The sequence below is a fragment of the Sipha flava genome, unplaced genomic scaffold, assembly GCF_003268045.1.
Source record: "Sipha flava isolate LNK unplaced genomic scaffold, YSA_version1 64_pilon_pilon, whole genome shotgun sequence".
NCBI lineage: Eukaryota > Metazoa > Arthropoda > Insecta > Hemiptera > Aphididae > Sipha > Sipha flava.
Window position 1 is genome coordinate 316,863 of NW_020273604.1, and position 22,051 is coordinate 338,913.

Sequence of the window (22,051 nt, forward strand, 5' to 3'; positions counted from 1 at the left end):
ATATGATGGTATATGTGATCGAACTTTTTTTGAGACATCACCTGTTATTTACTAATCAAGTAAAGACGTTAGTGTCAAAGAGATTACAATATTTTTTTTGTCAGGTAAAAAGGTTATTGATGTAAGAAGCTTAAATTTAGCTCGACATATTATGCTGTTATAAAAATAAAAATAACATGTGGTTTCTAGTTGAAATTATAAAAAATAAAAAAACATGATCAATTCATTTTTAATGATTATGAACCATATTTGTAACTAATCAAAAATGCCTCATTAATATCACATTAATATACTCATAAACCCACATTTAATATTCTTCTATCTAATCCATTTAGATACATGACAGTTTTCATTAATCGTGTGCACTATGCACGTATAACAATATATCGTGATGTAAATTTAAATAACTAAAATTTTGATGTGGTGCAATTCCGCACACCCATGGCTGGAAATTCCATGGAAATTGCACAACCTATCTACATTTGTATGTACTATAAGCGTTAGTGTGTCGGCATGTGATCTAGTTGTGGTTAGGTTATCCTTTTTCTTTTTTCGGGGGAGGAGAAGTCAAAGTCCTTTAGGGTTATTAGATCATCCATTATCAAATGATCATACCTTTTTATCTTTACCACTGTTTGGTTATTGGAATAAAATAAATTATCAACGTTTTATAAATTAAGTTACTACCTACATAATGTCATACAATTTCACTTAAGTTATAGGTACTTATAAATAAAAAGAAAAATCCGAGGGGATTGGGCAATCTACAAGATAACAGTCACTTATTAAGCACAAGATTTTACATTTGATAAAAAAAAAAATGTTGCTGCGTTACGTTTCGTCTGTATTTTGGTGTATGTTAAAATACCAAAAATATACATTTAAATTGTTCGCGTTCATTCCTGCTCGTGACCTAATTTTCGACGATCTTCGTGTTCTGTTTTTATACAGTCGAATGGTTCCAGAAGTAGGTCCACGTGCCATTTGAATGACACCGGTGACCCGTTTTTGTAACATGTGCTAATAATAGGCGTATAAAATATCGTATCTACCGCTCACTCGTATCGCGGGCTATTTGTATACGTATAACGCAACCATGGAGCACGAGCATACCAAAAAAAGCCAGCGGCTTAGATTCGTGATGTCTTGTAATTCAATTTAATTTTTAAATCTTTGAATTTCAGTATCGCAGCGAAAAACAATGAATAACGGTTTAAGCAAATTTGGTTAGTTAATCTTACGATCAAAAATAAGTATATGAATAAAAATAAAATGAAGTTTATGCATATTTACGAGGATAAGATGTGTAACTAACATATTTATTGATTTACTCACTCATTCATATGATATATAATATAGACCAAAGTATAAATACTATATTCCCATAAATGTCATGATTTCGAACGTGGATGTCAGGAATACTTTTATTTTACGTTCAGAATATTCTGATATTTTTTTCGGAACATCTGATAATTTAAATGTTTACGAAGTAACAATATTGATTTGTTGTCGAATGACGTCAAACTAACTACGTAGCTCTTTCGTCACATAACTATTAATGTTTCCGTTGTTACTTATCACTCATAAGTATTAAAAATTTTAAAGTCTATTGGGTATCTAAATCACTAAAAATTTTTATAACTGAAAAACAAAAATTAACATTTTAATTGAAATACATACTGCGTTTATGATGTTGATTGAAAATATCGTTCGGTATTTATAAAATATTAATAATATGCTCGTAATATCAATTTCAAGACAAATAAATCATTAACAATTATGAATTTTTTGTATATAATTTTCTGTATATTTTATACAAAATAAATATATTTATTTATTTTTATTTTGTATGTTTATTAATGTTTATTTTTTATAATTTTCTGTATATTTTCTGTATTATATTATCAATCGATGTCATTATGGTAAAATATTTATTTTTCATATGATACTGTAACGTGTTCGGGGGTAAATAATCATGTAACAATCGTTACAATACAGTCAATAAATTTGGATATTTTAATTTGTTTTAACGTAAGTTAACTTCAACAATAGTAAATGTCATCCGTAGATCAACGCGGAATTTAAATCACCATTTAAACACGATTAATGATCAACATTTTTGTGCATGTCAATTATTTTCGTATTCAGTATATGTGACACTACATTGTGTATTTACAAATGTATTACCTTTACGAATATTTACATCGTGCACGTCAATGAATCGTTGACGTTTGTAATAATATTCATAATCGTTTTTTTTTTCGGCCGTAGGCAAATGCAGTACCCATCGTAACTTCGTTGAAATTTTTTACTGTTCACATTCGTTTACAATTTTACTCGAGTTTAAAATAATATGTACATGAGAAACTGATGTGATTCAATGATCTTAACCGATATGGAATCAAACATATGCAATAGTTGTGTTTGCGAATAGGTAGGTTGTTTGTACATAAATAGCATATTATACACGTATAATACGTGTACATACGAGTACACATATCGTTTATTTCGAAGTTATTATAATGTTATATACCTCTAACTATACTTATCGTAACGTTTATTATTACATAAAACATATTACATCTACCCAGACGTTTTCATACATCGTATTTGGTTGTTTTCACTATAATATTGTATATTATGCACTACAAGTGAAGTATGTGCATATTTATACATGTGTGCGTTTACTGTATCGGAAAACAATAATTACTCTATAAACGAAGCCGAATCAGACCACTGCATACCACTCAATACTTCTCGGCATTATGTAATGGTGGTGACGATTGTGAGCAGGGGTGGATTTAACAATTTTACTACCCTATGCAAAATTTAATTTGCTGCTCTAATCCGGAAAAAAATAGCTTCTATGTAATAAAATATCTTTAAATACATTTTTTCTCTCAATATATAATATGCAATTATTTTCTAATTTAAGTTAATTAAAAAAAAATACGGCCGCATATTTCACTGTGCCTTAAATCTGCCCCTGATTGTGAGCGTGCGCTTGTGTCATTTTAATATACTATTCGCACACCATTTCTGTACACTGTGTACAGTATATCTATGAATTTCATACTATCTCGACAAAGGTGGACCCTCAACCTATAACCACGGTTCGATCGGAGGTGTTGGGAATCAAAAGTTAAAAAATAACTAAATAATAATACAATATTAATAAAATATTACGATTATTTCTGAGCGCGTAAAACGGTTTTAGCATACGCGTTTACTACGAATCCCTGTCTTTGCCCTCTCCGTCTACCAGGAGTATGCGGTGAACGCGTAGGAATTTTATAATTATAATATCGCACGCCGCCGTTGTCGCTTCGCAAATATTCCATACGGACTATGAATGTTCAATAGTATTGAAATAATTATATTTATCAATATATATGCAAGTATTGTTTGTACCGAACACTGATATGTAAATAAATGTTTGTAGCCCATGACGTTCCTGTAGTGACGTATTTGAATTAATTCTATGGGTGAGGGAAGGGCGGCGAATAAAAACTTAATTAAGAAGGGTGAGGTCTATATTTAAAAAATCCTAGATGTGCCCTAGGAGTTAAAACAACATTTATTGCACTTAATAAAGCCTTTATTATAAAGGTACTTATTTTAAAACGTATATAGGTACATCATTTTTAAGAACTTCCTAAACATTTTTAGGTCTTGAACACATAAAAAAAGTATACATCATACATAAGGTACTTAAAAATAATATTTATTTAAAATAATAATCAAAAATAGGTAATCTAGTTAAATAATAAATCTTTGTAGAGAAAATTAATAAAGTTTCTTTGTAGTTTTTTTTTAATAAATATTTATGCTTATAGATATTTTTGTAAAATCTTGTTGGCCACCGGCCAGTGGCGTAGCCAGGATTTTTAAATGGGAGGGGTAAACACTTTTTTGGGATGTTAGGTAAGAGAGGATTTGAGAATTCATCTTCATCCTCCTCCCTACTTCTATACTTATAAATGTATTTCCAGAATCTTAAAATAGTATTTATTTAACTATAATTTATAATAATACATTAATGGTGTTCAAATGCGGAAGCATCGCTGCGAAATAATATATTAAAATATTATTTAATAATAAAACGATAATGTTAGACGAGATTCGCAACAACTTCCATGATTACCACCAAAAAAATAATGATGATCACGGTAGAAGTAATACATTTATGTTTCAAAAACAATCATCCGTTATTCGTCAACATTTAGTTATTACCAACATTTTAAAATATTTAAATACCAAATGGTAGTTTACTAGTATAGTACACACATATACGACCCATGAGGTTGAGCTATAGTCCCTTTAGTTCCCCCTTGGCTACGCCTCTACCACCAGCTAGACACTACCCCGCGTATTTACTACTATTTTCAGTCACGTGTGTTCTACGCTTTTTATCGATAACTCTGCGTTGTTGCTTTCATAATTAATCGTCCGGACATTGTAACAACATTTTATGCATAATTTATTGTTAATAAGTTCAGTAAATACGTAGACAGAAATTTATTTCGGAGGAGAAAGGTGATCTAAAAAAAATTTCATTCTCTCCACCCAAAATAAGAACCTTTTACAATAATAACAAATTTTCAACAAATTTTTCATGTATATTTTAGAAATAAACCCTTTACTTTTAATCGCTTTTCATGTTAAGAGTATTTTATTTAAGTTTAAATTATAAAGAATTACGATTGATAGACGGGTACGGAAAAACGTCAAGGGAAGTGGTGTTCAGGCCCCTCCTGTAAAAGGGCCTGATCCAAAAGTTGTGGCTATATACGTGCACATATACATCACTTGCACTGTGACCGTGCGAGCGCGACGAACGTGTACGTAATAATTATAATAATTATACCGATAAATTATTTTATCCACGTGCGCATTCAGTCGGTCCGACCGGGGAAAAAATAGACGCAACAAAAACAATAATGGGCAAGAGAAGTAAATAAAAAAAATTGGGATCCGCGAGACATTGACCCCGGTGACACTCGATCGTTGCGTGTTTCTCTTTCGCGCCGACCGAATGATCTACATAGGTGTACACTTGCACATTATTATCGACTGCGGCGTAGGAACTGCGAGCATTGTGCAAGAAAGAAGAATAATATGAAATAATCGTTTTTATTATGTGGGTCAATGTTGGCCGAAAGCGTGAATTTTTCATTTCTACATAACATTGTTGTGTTATACAGGTAGGTAATGTGTACGTAGGTACCTATCAACTCGCAACTCTCGCACTTCATCCAGGTCATCGCCACAGCAACGGTTGCTTTCTCCGAATTCGTCAATCATCGTGTTATTATAATATTGTCAACGAATTACTTGATGTGACCGATATTATGTTATCGTCGTAGGGACGGATCAATAATATTTGTCGGTCCGGGAAACATAAAAGCTGTCCGTACACGCAAAACACCACACAATGAAATATGTTATAGATAAAGCGGTCCACGCGGTCATTCGATCCTTCGGAACGTTTCCCGATATCCCACCCCTGGGCCTTAGCGTCGCACAATCGTCTCCGGTCTGCAGGCTACCTTCGCGTGTTACGAAAACAAAAAGATCCCACCACCGAGTGTTTACCGAGATCAAACGAATCGGATGGAGAGCGACGGTCGATCGTCGCCGCGGTGATCTCGTCGAAAGGGTTGTACAACGCAATTTTCGGGTGTCGCGTTCATCCGCCGCCGTATAACACAGCGGTGGCTTCCTCGTAAACAACGTTGTTTTGGTCTCGTTTCGGATTAACTATGTGCGAAATGACGTCACGGCGGACGGACGACGATGGCTTTTCATGGTCAGCGAGCGTCAAGGGCAAACGCGTGTAGAAGGTACGGGGACGGTGCGATTGTGTTTCGTGTGCCATCCGCGCGCGCAACAGGTTCGCCGGGCTTGGAAGTTTGCGCGCACGCGCACGCCCCCCCCCCCCCCCCACCTCGTTCGCTCGGACGAAACGTTACGCGCTCGATTGAGTTTCAAACGTAACGCCGCCGCCAGAGCGTTTTATTATTAATACATGCGGTTCACGCTTATCGTTGTTACGCGACGTCCGAAGACGATTTGTTATTTCCCCTCTCCTCCCCCCCCCCCGCGCGATCGCCTACCGGCCTGGGGAGGTCACGTGATTGTCCGGGACGCGCGTGCGCGTACCGCCCGCCTACCGGTCCGTTTCGCAAACGTCAAACTTTGGCGACCGTCACAGTCTTATTCGATCGTCTGTCTCTCTCTCTCTCTCTGTCTCTCTCGGTTGCGCCGCGCGGCCCACTCGTCGTCCGTTACGTTACGTACGTGCGCACGCAATTATACAATACGACGACGGACGGCACGTTGTAACGTTCGCGCGCACCGACGCATTGGTCGTTAAAAATCGTAATTTATCATTGCGTTCGCATTTAATGCCCCGACCAGAGACGGGCAACGGGAGAAAACACGAACAATTGTTTGAGCGATTTGTGTCGGGTGTGTCGAAACGAAAAATGCAATATCGATTATTAGGTGGCGCGGAGTGCGTACTGTTGCAATAGTGTTACCGTTCGCAACAGATATTAAACAACGGTGCAGCGTAATTTTAGCGCTTACCACGCGGTGATAATATAATACCAATGCACCGTATCGTATGAAACGTACGAACATGTGTATTCGTTATACCGATGAATAATTAATTACGGCGACGTTACGTTTACGTGTGCGCGCGCGAAACGGTTTCGATCATGTACTAACGTGTATTAAAAAAAAAAAAAAAAAAAAATTAAAAAAATGATGATCGATATATATTTATTAATAAAATAATATAATATCATACGGTATATTTATAGACAGTATAATGTACTATAATGTACACGAATTGTACCGTGCGTGCATTTATACTTGGTCTCGAACGTTCAAACTTTAATTTTTAATTTTTTATACATTTTAGATTATTGAAACATTATCAAGTTAATAAGTGCAATTGTTAAATCTTTTTTAATATCATTTGACCACATACACGTTTATTTACTATCAATTTAGTTGATTGCAAAGAGTACATGATTATGTGAAAAATGTCCTAGCTCTAGTAATAAATCGAATAAAATATACTGGAATCCGCCGATGGTGTACAACGATAGCGTTGCAGCTGCCATACGGGGTACCTGCACTCACTGTCGATGTTATAGTTCTATTAATTTTTTATTTATTTTTTTTTCATTTTCGTTTTTACATAAGCTCTCGCACGCGTACTTACGCACAGCAGAAAGACCGACCGAGCGAGGGTTATATAAGTTTGAGCAACGCTAAAACGGATAGAAAAAAAAAAAAGAAAAAATGAAACATAACAAGGAGGTTTTGTTGGATAATACGGGTTGCCGCAATCCACTAGAGGGCGTCGATATAGGAGAGGTGTATGGCGCGCGCTCAATTGCGTCATTGACAAACTTGGTACCAATATTCTTATTCTTATTATGTAAAACCTTAGATAAACCTCTGGCGGTCTGGACATATTTACCGCGTTATGTATTGTACTCCACTCGTATAACGCACAATGTAATAAATATATACATAAGGCGTGTAATTATAATAATGGGTATACGCATTATATTGCGTTAGAAAATCGGAAACCACCGGGTAAAATCATTAATAAACGTACATAAAATACCACGATTCCGCGATCCGTTTTTTCGGGCGACGGATTTTCACGCCTCAGAGCTGCTCTAATGTTTAACGATTCGAAATGCAATATACGTCTTCACGTCGATAAAACAATAATTGTATTACGGAATTATGACGATCGCGTCCCCGCTGCGGTGTGTATTCAAATATCACGTGTAACCGACGAATGTGTGTTGTACGCGCGAAGAACAAATATTATTCTTTCCGATTGCCCTCAGTCGCCGATCTAGGGCTAAACCTTTCAATTGTTCGTACTCCACAATTGGTCTCCGATAAGCGTCCGTGATGTAATCTGCGGTTGAAAATTTCAGCCCGTACACCTTTCGAATACCGATTTCAATGTACGCTTTGGATTTTTGTAGCGCACAAAATGCGTCGTAGCGCGTGGTATACGCACAATCTCGAGCCCCGTTATGTTAACCGTATGTAATGACGTTACGATATTCTCTACCACGGCGAGTACGCCGAGAAAAATGTTTATTTAAATCGTTTGACGTAGTAGCGTACTATAATATCGACGTGCGTTATTACTACTACGTTTCGGTTTTATCGATCGGCTTGCCATGGTTATACATCCTATTATGACATAATTCAATTTATTTTAATACAGTTCTCATACAGGGAGCAATCACATTAATTAAAACTACAACGATATATATATATATAATATACTCGTATATGTACGAATAAATTAAATGCTCCGCACGATTTAAATATAATTTTTTAATAGCACTGTTAATGCGTAATAATATTATTATTCGAACGGCGAATGATACAAATTTGAATAAAAACCAATTTTCTTCCGGATCCACTAAGGTAGCACACGTAGTAGTGTACGTAGTAGTGTATGTAGCAGTGCACGATTCGAAACGAAATTATAACAAATATCAGCTATTAAACGTATTATCGTCGACAAATGTTAATAATAAAATGTATTATGCAATTGATAACGTTTCAAAGGATCATAAATAATAATGCGCTTATTATTCGTGAAAATTATTATTGTTCATTTCAGAACGATTCCAATACAAATTCTATTCGAGAACTGTTCTTATCTATTCATAGATATTATCATTCGAAAACAGTAGTTAATTTTATATTGTAATAACTAATGTGTTGGGTAATTAACAGACTGCATTGTTTCAACAATTATTTGTCGGTTTAGCAATACATTCGACATAATATTTGTCCTGGTGCATTTGTCAATATCGCATGTAATATTGTGATATGTCGAGTGTGAATAATAGAGCGATTGCATGAGGTTATTTTCAATAAATTGTAATCCTATTCAAATAGATTACAGAGGGCACAATACGTAACAGTATCGCTTGAGAAATCGTTGTGTAACGAGTGGAATGGGAAAAATTAAAAATTCCTCAAAAACTGTTCACTGAATCAAAACCGATTTTCAATCGACTTAATGCACATTTAACGATGTCATTAAGGTGTTCAATTTTAATTGGAAAATTAATTCATCGTTGAAAAAAATATTGCCTGAAATCGTGTAATAATATGCAGAATATTAAATTTGGTATGTATATATGCGCGTATAACAAACATTAACGACGTGCGAAAAAAAATATAGCAATAGACTTACGTAAAATAAGTCATTCGAGTAGTTTAATGGGTGACAATATTATTGTATATTTTACGAGTTGCTTAAAAACGATTAAAATCTGCGTTGTGCACTTCAGTTGGACGCTCAGTCGTTTGATTAAAAATTGAATCGTAATACTGTCGTATTTTTGAAACCGTCGTGTTGACGGTCAAATGAAAAACTATAGTGATGTTGTTTGTTTATATGCATTACATAAAAATGTGATATAGTTGTTTTCTTATGACATAAATCGATGGGCTTTTATCAATCTATTACTCATTAATAACCAAATCGTTGAACTATTGTCACCGCATAGTCCGTGAGTCCATAAAACGTTAAAGAACGGCTAATGACTTGTAATACTTATAAATAGTTTACAGCTAATGCGTATGAAGTAATACTTATCAAGCCATTGGCGCGTTTGTGGTCTCAAATATTTTATACAGATAATAATAATATGTAATATGTTGAGCGAAGCGTGGAATGTATCATTGGTTTTATAATTATGTGGTTTTTTTTTTTTTGTACACGAACTATGAGTCATCAATTTTTTTTTTTTAGAAATTTTCTGTATGTTTGGGCACACATATTAATTGAATCTATAAGCTGAACTAGTAATTAAGAATAAAGAAAACAATTATTAAAAATAACCAAAATTTGTTTACAACGTGTAATTTTAATTTTTAATACCTGTCATATTTTTAATATTTGTAGTTCTCCTTTTATTAGGTTTTTCTTACAGTTGTGATTCCGAACTTGCATAAATAGTATAGACCTACATAATATCTTGTATAGGCACTTAAAATTAACGGGATTAAATGTGCTTGTTGGGTATAGTTCGATAATTGATGAAAATAGTCTCAACTTCTCTAGAATAATCAAGACGTACAGGTACATCTTCTTCATCAGAGATATTGTCTCGAATAATCTAGAACTGACCTATTGTTCTACTCGCCTTCTAACCCGGTGACGACAGCCTATAAATTCGGGAGTTGGTAAATTGGGTCCCGAGGAAAAAAAGGTAGTAGGTTAAGTCCAGGAGTTGGTAAATTGGACTGTAACACGATTGCGCCCATCCTACCTTTTTATATGAAAAAATCATAACACGATTGCGCCCAGCTAATTAGCTCAATAGTACTCTATGAAATATAAGGGCTTTTTTAACAATTTTCAAATATACTATTTCAAAATATAGTCGGAGTGTAAAACTCATAGTTAAGTTAGATTATCGTTTTAATAATTTTCCTTCCCAATTTTACAGACTTAGGACTGACAACAAAATTAAATTGTTGGGTTAGTTAAAAATTGTTTCTCATAGATACATTGGTACACATTAACATAACTTTTTAAACTATTAATGCATTTGTTTTTTTAATCAATAAAATAATAACATATAAAATCACGAAAAATAAGGAATTACATTTTTTTTAAATAATAAAATTTATTCTAATATACGTATATAAAATTACAAAATCACATTTTTTTTTAATTGTAATATTTGTCTATATATACATAAAATAACTCAATAAATTACGAAGCTATTAATTATAATTTTGCGGCACAAAGTTGGGGTTCCATTGTATTCATATATTCTAGCATAGAAATTTAATTTTGTCCAAGTTTGCATTATAAATTTAAATTTGTTTTCTTGTTCTTTTTGAGGTTTGTTTATACGATTTTCTTTAATACTTTTAATTTTTAAATAAGTTTTACTTTGGATGTCTAATAATATATTAATAACTTCATGAATAACAGGCTATCATATAGTATTATAATAAGTAAATAAATAAATACATGTTGTCATTCCTATAGGACATAAAGCCTTTTGAGAAGGAAAATTGTTAAAATGATAATCTAACCTAACTTAAACTTTGAGTTTTACACTCCGATTGTATTTTTATATAGCATATTTTAAAATTGATAGAAAGGTAAGACCTTATATTTCACGGAGCGTTATCGAGCTATTTTGCTGGACGCAATCGTGTTTCGTGTTTTGCAGGTAAAAAGGTAAAACTTGGTGCTATCTAGTTAATTAGCTGGGCGCAATCGTATTTTTTTTTTACATGTAAAAAGGTAGGACGGGCGCAATCGTGTTTTACCGGGTAAATTGGGTCCTAAATAATCTTTACTCGGTAAATTGGGTCCCGGGGAAAAAAGGTAATGGGTTAAGTACATGGTAAACAACTTTTTTTTAATATATAATAATTTTTATTAGAAGTACATTTTAATATTATTGTGTTTTTTTATTACATATTCGGTATAAACTTAAAAGATACCAAATTATCAAACTCAAATCGACGTACAGTACGCAATGCACGCTACGAAAAATATAGTGAAAATGCTTAGATTTCATACACTCGTGTCTGTATGTAATCATAAGAACTATCATCAATATTGGTGTTAACTGATAACTGACATACGATATACGATTAACTAATGTACGTATATGCCTATATACGTATCTTAATTAGACATAATCAAAGTTACGACGTTACGAAGTGATTTGATCACAATGCAAACGATAACCTATAGAAAAGTGTGAATTGTCATTTGTAAAACGACTACGGCGAGGTAGTACAGTTAGTAGTTGGGACTCAATTTACCTACTACCTTTTTTTCCCCGGAACCCAACTTATCTAATATATTTTTTTTCCCGGGACTCAATTTACCGCTTTCAAAATGTACACAAAATATCGCGGACTAAATTTACCTAGCCCCACGAATTCATGTCGTTGTCACCAGGTAGTCACAATTTATTTTAATCGGTTGCGCGATTATATTATTAGTGTCCTGTCCGTTTTTTTTTTTTTTTGTATACGTTGGTTGTTGCTGCGTTTTGATACAGTCCACTTCTTTTTATTAATATTTTATATCCGGCACCAGTTGACTCGTGGTCACTCCGACCAATTTTGTATTCGGAACCCCTTGCTTGAATTATAATTTATTTAATTGACTGTGCCTAAGGCTTATAAAATAAAATTGTAATTCTAGGTTAATTTATAACTCAAGTTATAAGTTTAAGTCTCCTCCTTCGTTTTTCTCCCAACTATTTGGGGTTGGCCACCCTTGTCCTAAATTTTCAATCGTCTCGATTTTTTACATGCCTTACGCACACACCAACGGCCCCTAATTTTATTCTCAATCGCATCTAACCATCTTTTTTTGGTCTTCTTCTTCCTCTTTTCCCTCCAACGTTCATTTTCATAACAACTCTTACTGCATTTGTTTCCTCTCATCACATGCCCAAACCATCTCAGTCTATTTTCACACATTTTGTCCATTATAGACGCATTTTATTTATAACTCATAAAAATGTTTTAAGAACCAGAAAATGATACATTTTTAAATACGTAAATACCATATAATATATAGTAATTGAAAAAGACGAGTCTGAATGCTATGATTCATCATTGTAGTTAATACATTTAAATTCATTAACGCCCTACTAACCCAATTACTTTTTATTGTAGCATGTTTTTTTTAAAAAATATCAATATTATACTTTATTGTGAAATTATATGATATGTTAACTTTTATATATTATTTAATAATATTTTTAGGTGGTGAAAATTATGATTTGTTGAACATCAGATCAAGAACACTGCTTAAACTTGGAGTCCTTGAAAATGCTCTTTCGGATGCTGTCCGCGTGGTGGAAATGAAACCTAAATGGTCTAAAGTGTGTCTTTAACTTTTTAATTCCTTTCGTATTGGTTTGTGAATAATTATTTAATGTCATTATTTTAGGGTCATTTTACACGTGGAATGGTGTTATTTTCTCTAGGGAAGTATCAAGAAGCGTTGTTAGAATTTTCGTTGAGCGCAGTGCTCGGTGAAAACCAGCAAAAGTTGAAGCCAAAAATAAATGAGGTGCTACAGAGGTTACTAATAATGTATTGTAAGGAGACTGAAGTTCTAGATTTAGAAAGATGGAATCCTATTTCCCACGATTATTTAAGATCGTACTTGAATACGTTCATCAACGGTTCAAACTTATTTGAAAACAATACCAACTCCTTAATAGTGGTATGGCAACGAATGCTTTATTTATTTTTATAAATTCACGTAAAAATATTGTTTAGAAACCTGTTGAACACGATAATAACTTCTTCACGAAATCGTCATGCGAAGTCAGCAAAATAACTGAACTGGTTCGACAAATTTTATCTGAAATTATGCATATTAAACGTAAGTTCATTATATTTTCATTATAGATAAACGATTGGTTAAAAATAAATAATATTAGTATAATTATTTTTTTAAATTGTTACTTAAAAACCATATGATTTTAATTTGTTCAATTTTTGTATATTTTTAAATTAAATTAAATTAATGTATAAATTATGATACACTAACCTCGTCTTTCCAATTTAAAACGAAATCATCAAGTGTCGCTTTATCAACTCTCATCCAGTTAAGAAGTTGTCAGCTATTTATTTGTCTACTATATTAGTCAGCCTTTGTGACCGACATATACATTTTGCAATCACATTTAATACGAGTATTAGAAAGATTACAGATTGAGAAACAGTTTTAAGTATTATTTTAGTTACACGTTAATTTGATCAGTACGCTCTTTTAAGTGCACGGATCGTATCAATATTAAATCATAAAGTTTCCATTTAAAAATGTCCGAAAATAATATTTGTAAATTCATAAAAAATTTCACTTTATTGAGCCACATAGAATATATCCACGGGGCGTGGGTTGGGCATCACTGCTATGCAATACTCTCAGAAATCTCAATAAATGTAACTATGTTCTTCTAAAAGTTTCAGCACTTAGTGAAACTTAAGTTTTTCATCTAATCGATTAAAAATCATTAGATACAAAAATAAAAATACCGAATATGATGTATTACTTTTGGTGATAAAAACAGAAAAAAAAATTAATGTACAGCCACTTCGTTGGTGTTTCAATTCAACCGATCGAAATATTATAGTCTACATCGCATTAGAAATATTATTGCGCGTTGCTTCACTGCGATGTTATGCCTAGAAACTAAAGTTAGTTTAACAAAAGTGACGTAACTGTACAATTAATGAAGTTATATTACGGATAAATGATATTAAATAGATTCCGAACACAGTGTGATGCTATTAAGGCATTTATGACTGTATTTTGTAAATACAATTAATTAAAGAAATATTTGCTCTCGGGATGTGCGCATGTTATTATTATGATTCAAACATTATGTAACTGTTTCTACGGAATTTATTGTTCTATTATAGATTTCAATACGTTGAACACTGTTAAATAATGTTAATATTTAGTTGGTGTTATAAGATATTATTTTCACGAAACAATATCATGGACTTCAATTACGCGAAATACAAAGGCTATTTCGATATGTCTGTCCCGCAATAACATTGTGTATTATAAAATTATTTAGTAGTCGTGCTCGATGGAATATCAACGAGATGTATACCTATACTAAGCCGTGCGTCGTTCTCAATTCTGTTATTAGATTACACTTCGAATGTTGAAAACGACGATTGCGTTCTGAAAGTCGACAACTCGTTGCTGGACGAATCGGACTTCAACTGCGTGCTCTGTTGCGGGATTTTCAGGGACCCGGTGACGACGCCCTGCGGACATACGTACTGCATGGACTGTTTGGAACACAGTTTCGATTACAGTTTTCATTGCCCTCTGTGTTTCACGTCATTACCACCCGTAAGTATATTATATCGGATATTCATTGTACTTATAATATTTTTTGAACATTCGTCGACCGCAATCGTATGCATTACGAACGCGTCTGTACGTGTGTGGCAGCACTTGCTATAAACGATATCGAAAAGTCTGCATTGTTTCCTGACAGTGGTGTGATTGGGGGCGAGTAGGGAGTTTGCTACATCGCATGTGTTCTCTATAATAAAACGCTGAGTTCGCACAAGTATTAATTTTCAGCCCCCCTTGAAATTTCTGATTGTTTTTTTTCTTTTGGTGAAAAAAATGAAATAAATGAAATAATCATTCAGTTACGAAAATAAAATTCAAGAACAGAAACATTTTAAATCATGTGCTATATCGTTAGTCTACTAATAGAAATATAGTGTAGATGATAACAGTAGATTCTTAAATTAAAAAATTTAAAATATTCGAATAAAAAATGTAACTTTCCGATAAATGCGTTACTATAAACGCATACTTAATTCTGTGCCCTGCGAACTGCAATGATTCGTCATGCGTCTTCGTTTTTTCAAAAAACTATTGGAGAACATGAGAACGATAAATTTACCGTTCGAAAAACCTACGTTTTCCAGCGTTTATACATTTTTTTACATAAAACATTATACGAGTCGAAAAAAAACGTATGTAAACGCGATGTTCGAAGGCATTCCGACAGTGTTACAACTTAAAACCCCATAGCTTCGAGTACGTTTTTCGTTAACATTCCATACCGTGCGTTTAACCGTAAACAGTAGGTTTTCGTTGAGAAAAAAAAAACCACCTTCACAACGTTGGGGGCTTTCGCTTGCTGGGCAGCTGTCGGTCCGTTGCCCCATGTGGTTCTGAAATTTACACGACCGTTTCCAGAGCTTGGCGCTGAGCAAGAAGAACACCGTCGAGTTCGTCGACGAACTGCTCCGTTCGAAGTACTCCAAAAGCTTTCTGACGCGGACGATGAGCTTGAGACCGGGACCGGAGCACGACAACACGTACCTGCCGGTGTTCGTGTGCACCAACGCGTTCCCATCGGTGTCCTGTCCACTCCACGTGTTCGAGCCCCGATACCGGCTGATGATCAGGCGATGCATCGAGTCGGGCATGCGGAGATTCGCCATGGTCAGCCATTCCTGCCTCCCCATGAAGTGCGTGCCACCCGCCGCGGCGACGAAGGACTACCGTTGTCACGATGACGGGTGAAGACGTCGTGCGACGGGCGCACACCGCGTGACGCAGGCGTGCGCAGACACATGCATCGTGGCTGGGGGGGGGGGGGGTGCTCTCAACCAGTGCTGGGTCTAAGACATTTGAATACGTAAAATAAAGTGCGGGGTGTGTTCATGGTTTTTTTTTTTATTTTTCATAAACTTACGCGCGCCCTTACACCAACAGCGCCTGGAGCCCTGTCTTGGTTGGGTGTGGATACGTTTGACGAATTATCGGTGTGGAAAACGATCGAGGAAACGTGATTTTAATTTCTACTCGATATTTGTGATAAATCAGTCGTCCGACGAATACGTATCACTTGCATGTATTTCTCAGACAACTTCGATCGTCTACGATTTGTGCTCCTGCAGTCGATCCGTAGCTGTTACACCGTCGTAATACGGTTTTGCCCGACGAATGTTCTGAACTTTTCTATTTATTTTTTCCGTTACGATTGCTTACCAAATATTTTAGAATAACGAATTGCGCGTTTGATCCGAACACTTACCCTCAGACTCGGTGCCCCGTTTACAACATTTCGGGGGTCATTCGAGCGCATTCGGTACCCCTCGTGCGCACGCCTGTGACCGTATTACGACCACGATAACGTCGGCTCGTCATCGTAATAACGGCCCGGCCACACGGAGAACCACGCGCGCTCTTTACGCTTAGGTACGCTACGTTCGCTGCACCTGCTACGTTCAATGCGTGTGTGCCACGTGTATCATCGCATTGGTTACCCTTATAAATGTTGGTATCTGAGTTTCCTACCCCGGGAGCTGTGGAGCTCCTATAGGATTCTATAAGCCGTATACTCTCAACATAATGTATCACTACGTATATCCTCGAACCTCAAAGCACTTCGCGGAGAAATTACGCGTTTTAATTTTGGCCTTATTTTGTAACAGACATTCAGTTTTCCCTCGGACGATTAGCGTGTTATTATGTAGTGATTGTTGACGGTGCACTGTGTGTTTATCACAGTGTTTTTTTTTATCTATTTATTTTAAATTTAAATAATCATGGTTCCTGAATATTAATTAAATATATTTTGTATTTCTTTTTGAAAAATATAAAATTTCCATATTCAAACACACGATGGGAACATTTTGCCTGGCAGAAGGTTAGTCCAGTGACGTTGAAGTTTTATTATTGTTCGCTTTGCCTAAACACTACAGTAAAACGTAAGAAGTGGGTCCGTGAAATAAATTTGAAAAGAAAAGTTTTTTTTGTAAACTGCATCGTATCATCGTAAATGGATTACGAGATGACGAAATAAAATTCAGAGAATACTTTCACGATTGTCGTACGTAAAAATACTTAGGACGTTGTATTCGAGTTAACAAGACTTTATAGAAAAATATATACCATGTACGTACTTTACACGTCATAACCTAACCGTCAAATAACATGGGTAATATTACTAATTATCTAATCTTAGTGAACGGACTAATTTATGTAGATGGTGAAATATTCTAGATGCGCGCGTGGAATAATCAATGCTCGCGAATCTCGAATTTTCGAGAATGTTCTAAGCACGCGGCCGTTCGAGAACATTCAACCGTAACGATTCTATCGCATGAGTACGAACCTGTTCGACGATCTTTTGTCAATTATTAAAAACTTTGTTAACAATTAAAATTTGTCTGTTTTTAAAAAAAGTTCGGTGTATACCCCCGGACCATCCGCTCGCTCGCCAGTTACGGACAGAATTTTCATGTTTGTACAACTTTTTATTACGGCTTTCTAAGACTTAGGATCTTCCACGAGGAAAACGTTTTTTTTTAAATACACAACCGTCTCTTAGTACTTGACAACTAGTCGCACATTGCTCGAAAACATAGCTGGCGATACGTCGTGGTTTAGCCAACGTAACGAACATAGCGTACACCAGTCCGCGCGCGTCGTCGACACGAAAATAATGGTTTTTTATTCGTACGGCGAACGTATCGTGCGTAGTTCTCTGCGTGGCCCAACCTGAACACTGGTATACGTTTCTCACCCTCGAACTTTACCGTATAGGTTTGCCGAGTACGGCACCGTGTTGGAAATCAAGGATCGCATTATGATGGGCAACGGTTGTTCGTTCCTGTCCACCGTCGGTACTCAGAGGTTCAAAGTGTTGGTCACGGAGGAACAGGACGGTTACGACATGGCGAAAGTGCAGTACATACAGGACGAAAAAGTCCCTCCGAAAAAATTATCAGGTCGGTGACGAATCTTACTCTTACTATCACGCTGATGGCTGCGTCGCGCATCGTTTTCGTGCCCTACGAGAACATTGTAAAATATATTTACGTTTGTACGTGTATAGAGATAAGGAAACTCCACGACAACGTCCGGCAGAGGGGCTTATCGTGGTTCAACGAGTTTCGGTCGGAAATAAAATCTGAAATTCTAAGGACAGTTGGCTTCCCACCTGCCACAGAACTGAACTGGGAACAACTAGCCGACGGTCCAGCGTGGACGTGGTGGCTGTTATCACTACTGCCTCTTGGACAATCCGCACACGTAAGTTCATATTTATGTACCTGCGCGTATTAACTGCAATATCTTTGGATTTCGATATCATGTCGAAAATATATCTTTTAACGCTTGAAATACTTGTACTAACATACAAAATATATCGTAACGGCTAAATAAAAATATGTTCGGTTCGATTCAATGACTTTACCTCCTTTTTTTTACTTATGAAATAGTAATCAAAAATTATTTTTGTGGTGTCCTATACATGCACTGAGACTTTTATTTCCTAAGTCTGCTGTTAACAGAATGTAGTTGTTTTATGTCTTGAAAATATACTGATGTGCAGATGTTGCTCTGGACTTCTGGACACCAATTATTAGTTGCTTGAGACATTAAAAACCGTAACTAACAATGATAATATTAAATACTCTTAACTTTATTAATAAAATACTACTAAACACACACCGTATACGTTTAAAATATTTTTTTGAATTTTTAAATAAAATTGGTGTAGCAATAATTGCAGTAAGAATGTAAAATATTCAGCATACGAACCAATAAGCATAGCTTACACGATATTTCTACTTAAAAAAAAAAATCCAATTTTTTATTAACTTGTTCAGCTATAAAAAAGTATTATTTAATGGCAAGTTTTGACTAAACTTTTTTTTGACTGTTGATTTAACCATCAAGTGATAAATATTGTTTAAAAGAAATTGGCAACACACCAAATGACGTCCTATTCGAATATCCTAACTACAATATTAGAATAACTTTTTATTAGAATTATATTATATAACGATATTAAAATGTATTATTACATAAATAATTAAATTACCGTGAAACAAATGAATATACAGATCGGTTAATCAGTTCTACATTTTTACTTTATAAAATTATATGTGTAATATGTGTACAAAAGATTACAAATATTTGATAAAATAATTGCATGCTATAATTGCTTAAATGGTATTTAAAAAAAAGATTAAACATAATTTATTACATTTTCGAATCAGACAGTTATAAATAAATTATTTTAATAGTCCTGTATTATCATTGTTATAACAACAATGAAATCATCTAAATTAAATATTTGTAGTGTTTTACTTAAAGATTACATATAAAAAATAACTTTTTTTTATTGAGATTTTTTTTTTTTTTTTTGAAAACCTAATTAAATTTACTAAACTAATTTTCTAAATCAAGTAAACAAAATTTTAAAAAGGCTTTTGTATTATTTGATCATCAAATTAAGGAAAGCGTTTACTATGAATTGTAGTCTAAGTTATCTGAGATCAATATCTAAATGATACATGGTCTATTATAAAAGTTAATAAAATAAATATCAGTAGAATTTATTAATAGTTACTTATATAAATACTATATAAAAGCTAATAAAACTAATTTTATTTGAATAAAATACAATAATGGGTATAGTTATCAGCAGATAGATTAAAAAATATTATTTTTATCTATCGTATGTTGTAATTTTCGAGAAAATGTGTTTTCGAATATGAAATCATCACGATGACCCTTACGTTTATGAATACCCGTAAAATGATTGAATGAAATGGCATTTCATTATCACGGCCGTTTACTAATAGTGTTTTCAAACACTATGATTTATTTAGCATAGAGGGTCACGTAAAGGTGCGCTGTTTTATTTTCACTCATATTTTTCGAAAAATATTTTTAGTCGGTTAGCACTGATGCAATTAGATTCATCAGCATGCCCTCCTCTTGTTTTGGTGAATCTCCCTCAGCGTTTGACAATAGCGGTCGGCATTGATTGTTGTACCGTTAGGCAAGAACTCGCACAACAATAGCCTTGTAGCTTTCTGTCCTAAAAGATGGTCGCCATCACTTACCCAGCAGTGTTCGTTTGAATTTCCGTGAAACTTCGGCAACTCTGGACGTTTCCACTGACGGGAGTTGTTCTTTCGTTTCTGGTGTCGTACAGTGAACCCAGGTCTCGTCCCCAATGAAAACGGAGTTCAAGAATTCTTTACCATTTGCAGCATTATCGTGTTACTCACCCATTGATGCGACCAAATGTACAAAATACAAATTAATAAAAGATTATGATTTTAGAATTGTATTGAAGTACCACATTGGCAATATTATTCTTTCAAATTTCAATAATTGCAGTTCAATTTTGATAAATCTCTATAATAATAATTTACAAATCAATTGACCAATGTGTACAGTTGATCGGTTTTTCTTAGATGGACAACTGAAAAATTAAAAACTCAATAATTGGAGGAGAGGATATTATGACCACCTTACACTTATCCCACGCTTGGTCCGCTCATAAATATAATATACATAATAAAAATGAGAAAATTAGGAAAGGCATTCATTGATGAAACCCAACATGAGTATTAGTGGAACACATTAAAATATGAATAGTTTAAATACTGAAATAATTAAAACTACAATATAAATTAAAAACTATTAACTAGTTTCTACTCGTAAATTGATATAGAAATAAATAAATGAGTAAATAAAAGCTTAGTTAGGAGTATTATTATATTTGTGAAGTACGATTGGTTTCGAATTAAAAATTCATCATCAGGTTTGTATAAAGTTAATAAATTAACGACTGAATATTAAAAAACTAAACTTTTATTAATTAATTAATTGAATTTAAATAAATTTGTTGTTAAAGCATCATTAATATTTCAAACGGCGTCAAATGTGTTTACTTACTGAACATAATTTCGACAATCATTGATTGCAATGAAAGCAAAAAAACAAACCGACTTACCACATAAACGAGAGTATATGTCGCATATGTTACATGTGGAATTACTGCTATTCTTATTTTATTATGTATGCACCAACTTATATCATAATACCTGGCGCTTATGTAACTCGTGTTTTACAAAACATTCAACACATGCTAGCTGAACCAGCGTTTTACAATGCGTGGTAGATACTTTTATATCTATCGGCAAGTATAGTATTATTATAATTATTGGTATATTTGGCTGCGAGTAATCCCCCGCCTCTCTAGGTATTAGATAAACTATGTACGTCGTTCACAAAAATGTAGTACATATAGATTATATATATATATATATATATATATATATATATACAGTATACGTACATCAGTAAATCATACGGAGTATATCAATAAGATACACATTGCGATTCCTCTTGGAGTCCAGATGTAATGAAAAAAAAATCAATTTCAGTTTATTTTTTAAGATTTGCGAGGAAAATGGTTACAATTATTCATATTTAGATTACATTTTTATGTTTTGAAAATAAGCTTAAGTGTAAATAACTTTTTATTTTATCATTTTCAAAAATTGACAAAAAGACAATCCCTTAAAGAGTTTTGGTAAACATTAAAAAACAATAATTTGATAAACATTTGAAGATATTCTATTGAGTTAATTTTACTGAAAATGATGACTTTTCAACTTTTTATTTTTATTCACA

The 22,051-nt window shown here is 34.0% G+C and overlaps 1 protein-coding gene across 1 annotated transcript in view; it reads left to right on the forward strand.

The window, feature by feature from the left end:
• The window catches only part of LOC112691530 (LON peptidase N-terminal domain and RING finger protein 2), a 46,095-nt gene that overhangs the window by 14,323 nt on the left and 9,721 nt on the right, over positions 1 to 22,051 (forward strand). Inside the window, exons 3-9 of the mRNA XM_025565805.1 lie at positions 12,817 to 12,935; positions 13,004 to 13,282; positions 13,339 to 13,444; positions 14,724 to 14,932; positions 15,800 to 16,074; positions 18,158 to 18,342; positions 18,450 to 18,646. Of these exons, the coding sequence (XP_025421590.1) occupies positions 12,817 to 12,935; positions 13,004 to 13,282; positions 13,339 to 13,444; positions 14,724 to 14,932; positions 15,800 to 16,074; positions 18,158 to 18,342; positions 18,450 to 18,646 (1,370 nt within the window). The remainder of the gene's footprint in view (positions 1 to 12,816; positions 12,936 to 13,003; positions 13,283 to 13,338; positions 13,445 to 14,723; positions 14,933 to 15,799; positions 16,075 to 18,157; positions 18,343 to 18,449; positions 18,647 to 22,051) is intronic.